This window comes from Pteropus alecto, unplaced genomic scaffold, assembly GCF_000325575.1.
Source record: "Pteropus alecto unplaced genomic scaffold, ASM32557v1 C18265280, whole genome shotgun sequence".
Classification (NCBI taxonomy): Eukaryota; Metazoa; Chordata; class Mammalia; order Chiroptera; family Pteropodidae; genus Pteropus; species Pteropus alecto.
The window spans coordinates 1-1,049 of NW_006491564.1; the positions used below are offsets into that span (position 1 = coordinate 1).

Here is a 1,049-nt window from a genome sequence, read left to right on the forward strand (position 1 = left end):
GAGGCCCCCTTCACTGGGTCCTCACCTGAGCCCAGAGAAGTGGGCGTGGATGCGGAGGGAGGCTCCGTACAGCTGGATGCGCTTGCTGTGGATCTCGATAATCACTCCGGTGGTCGGCACATACTGCAGGGGCAGGGTGGAGGGGTGGCGCAGCATCAGGCTGGGATCCTGTTGCCGTCAAGCTGAGGCCCGCTCCCAGCCCCCTCCGTTGCTGACCCTCCGACTGAGACAGAGGCTCCTCAGGTAGGATTCTGGGTTTATGAGGAGGGCTGGCCTCTAGTCCTCCTTCACCCACTTACCGAGTTCTCTCTGTACTCCGGATACAGCTCTACCTCCAGGAGCTGCTTCTGCTCCGCAAAGCCAAACAGCAGGAGGCTAGAGAAGACCAGCGTGTCAAGCATCTGGAGCAGGTCTGAACGGTAGTGTAGCATCGCCTGCCAGGGCCAGGAGGGAGAGGTTGGGGACAGACACCCCCCTGTTCCCATGGCCCTACCTGCCCCTCAGTCACCCCTGAGCAGTCTACGAAGGCAGCTTCTTCCTCAGGTCCTCTGCTCCTTCACTTCCACTTCCTACCGCACCCCAAGTCTTGACTCGATCATCCCAAATGCTTGAGTGACATCCCTACTCTGCCCTACCCAACCAGGTCCCAGCACAAAGGCCCCTCTTTTGAGAAACCTTTCCAGATTAAACCTAACACCGTCTTTGATCTACCTTTGCCCCAAACAGCTCTATGATCCAGAGCAGATTAAACCCTGCTGCATCATCCGAAGCTTCTCTCCCTGTAGACATTTAGGGATTTGCTTTCATGATGTGGTTCTGCTGACAATTAAGAATGGAGTCTACCACTGACTGAACACCCACCATGTGGTTGACATGTCCTCACTGAATCCTAACTAGTCTTGCTATGAGGAATTACCATTATACCGTTTATAACATGTTATAACTAAAGGGTTAAGTACGTTATGCCTCAGCTAGGTTTCTGAGTGAGGATTCGAGCCCTGGTCTATCTGGCCCCAAATAAGCCCGTTTTCAGAGCACTTTTCAGACTT

At 54.0% G+C, this 1,049-nt stretch overlaps 1 protein-coding gene across 1 annotated transcript; it reads right to left on the bottom strand.

Annotated features, from left to right (window-relative positions):
- Positions 1–25: 25 nt before the first annotated feature.
- On the bottom strand, positions 26–1,025 carry LOC107196636 (seipin-like; the record flags this gene model as incomplete). Its single annotated transcript, XM_015599438.2, has 2 exons — positions 300–1,025; positions 26–123 (listed from the first exon to the last, which is right to left on the bottom strand). Coding segments are annotated over exons 1-2 (284 nt in total), but the record flags the coding sequence as incomplete, so codon positions are not given.
- Positions 1,026–1,049: the final 24 nt, after the last annotated feature.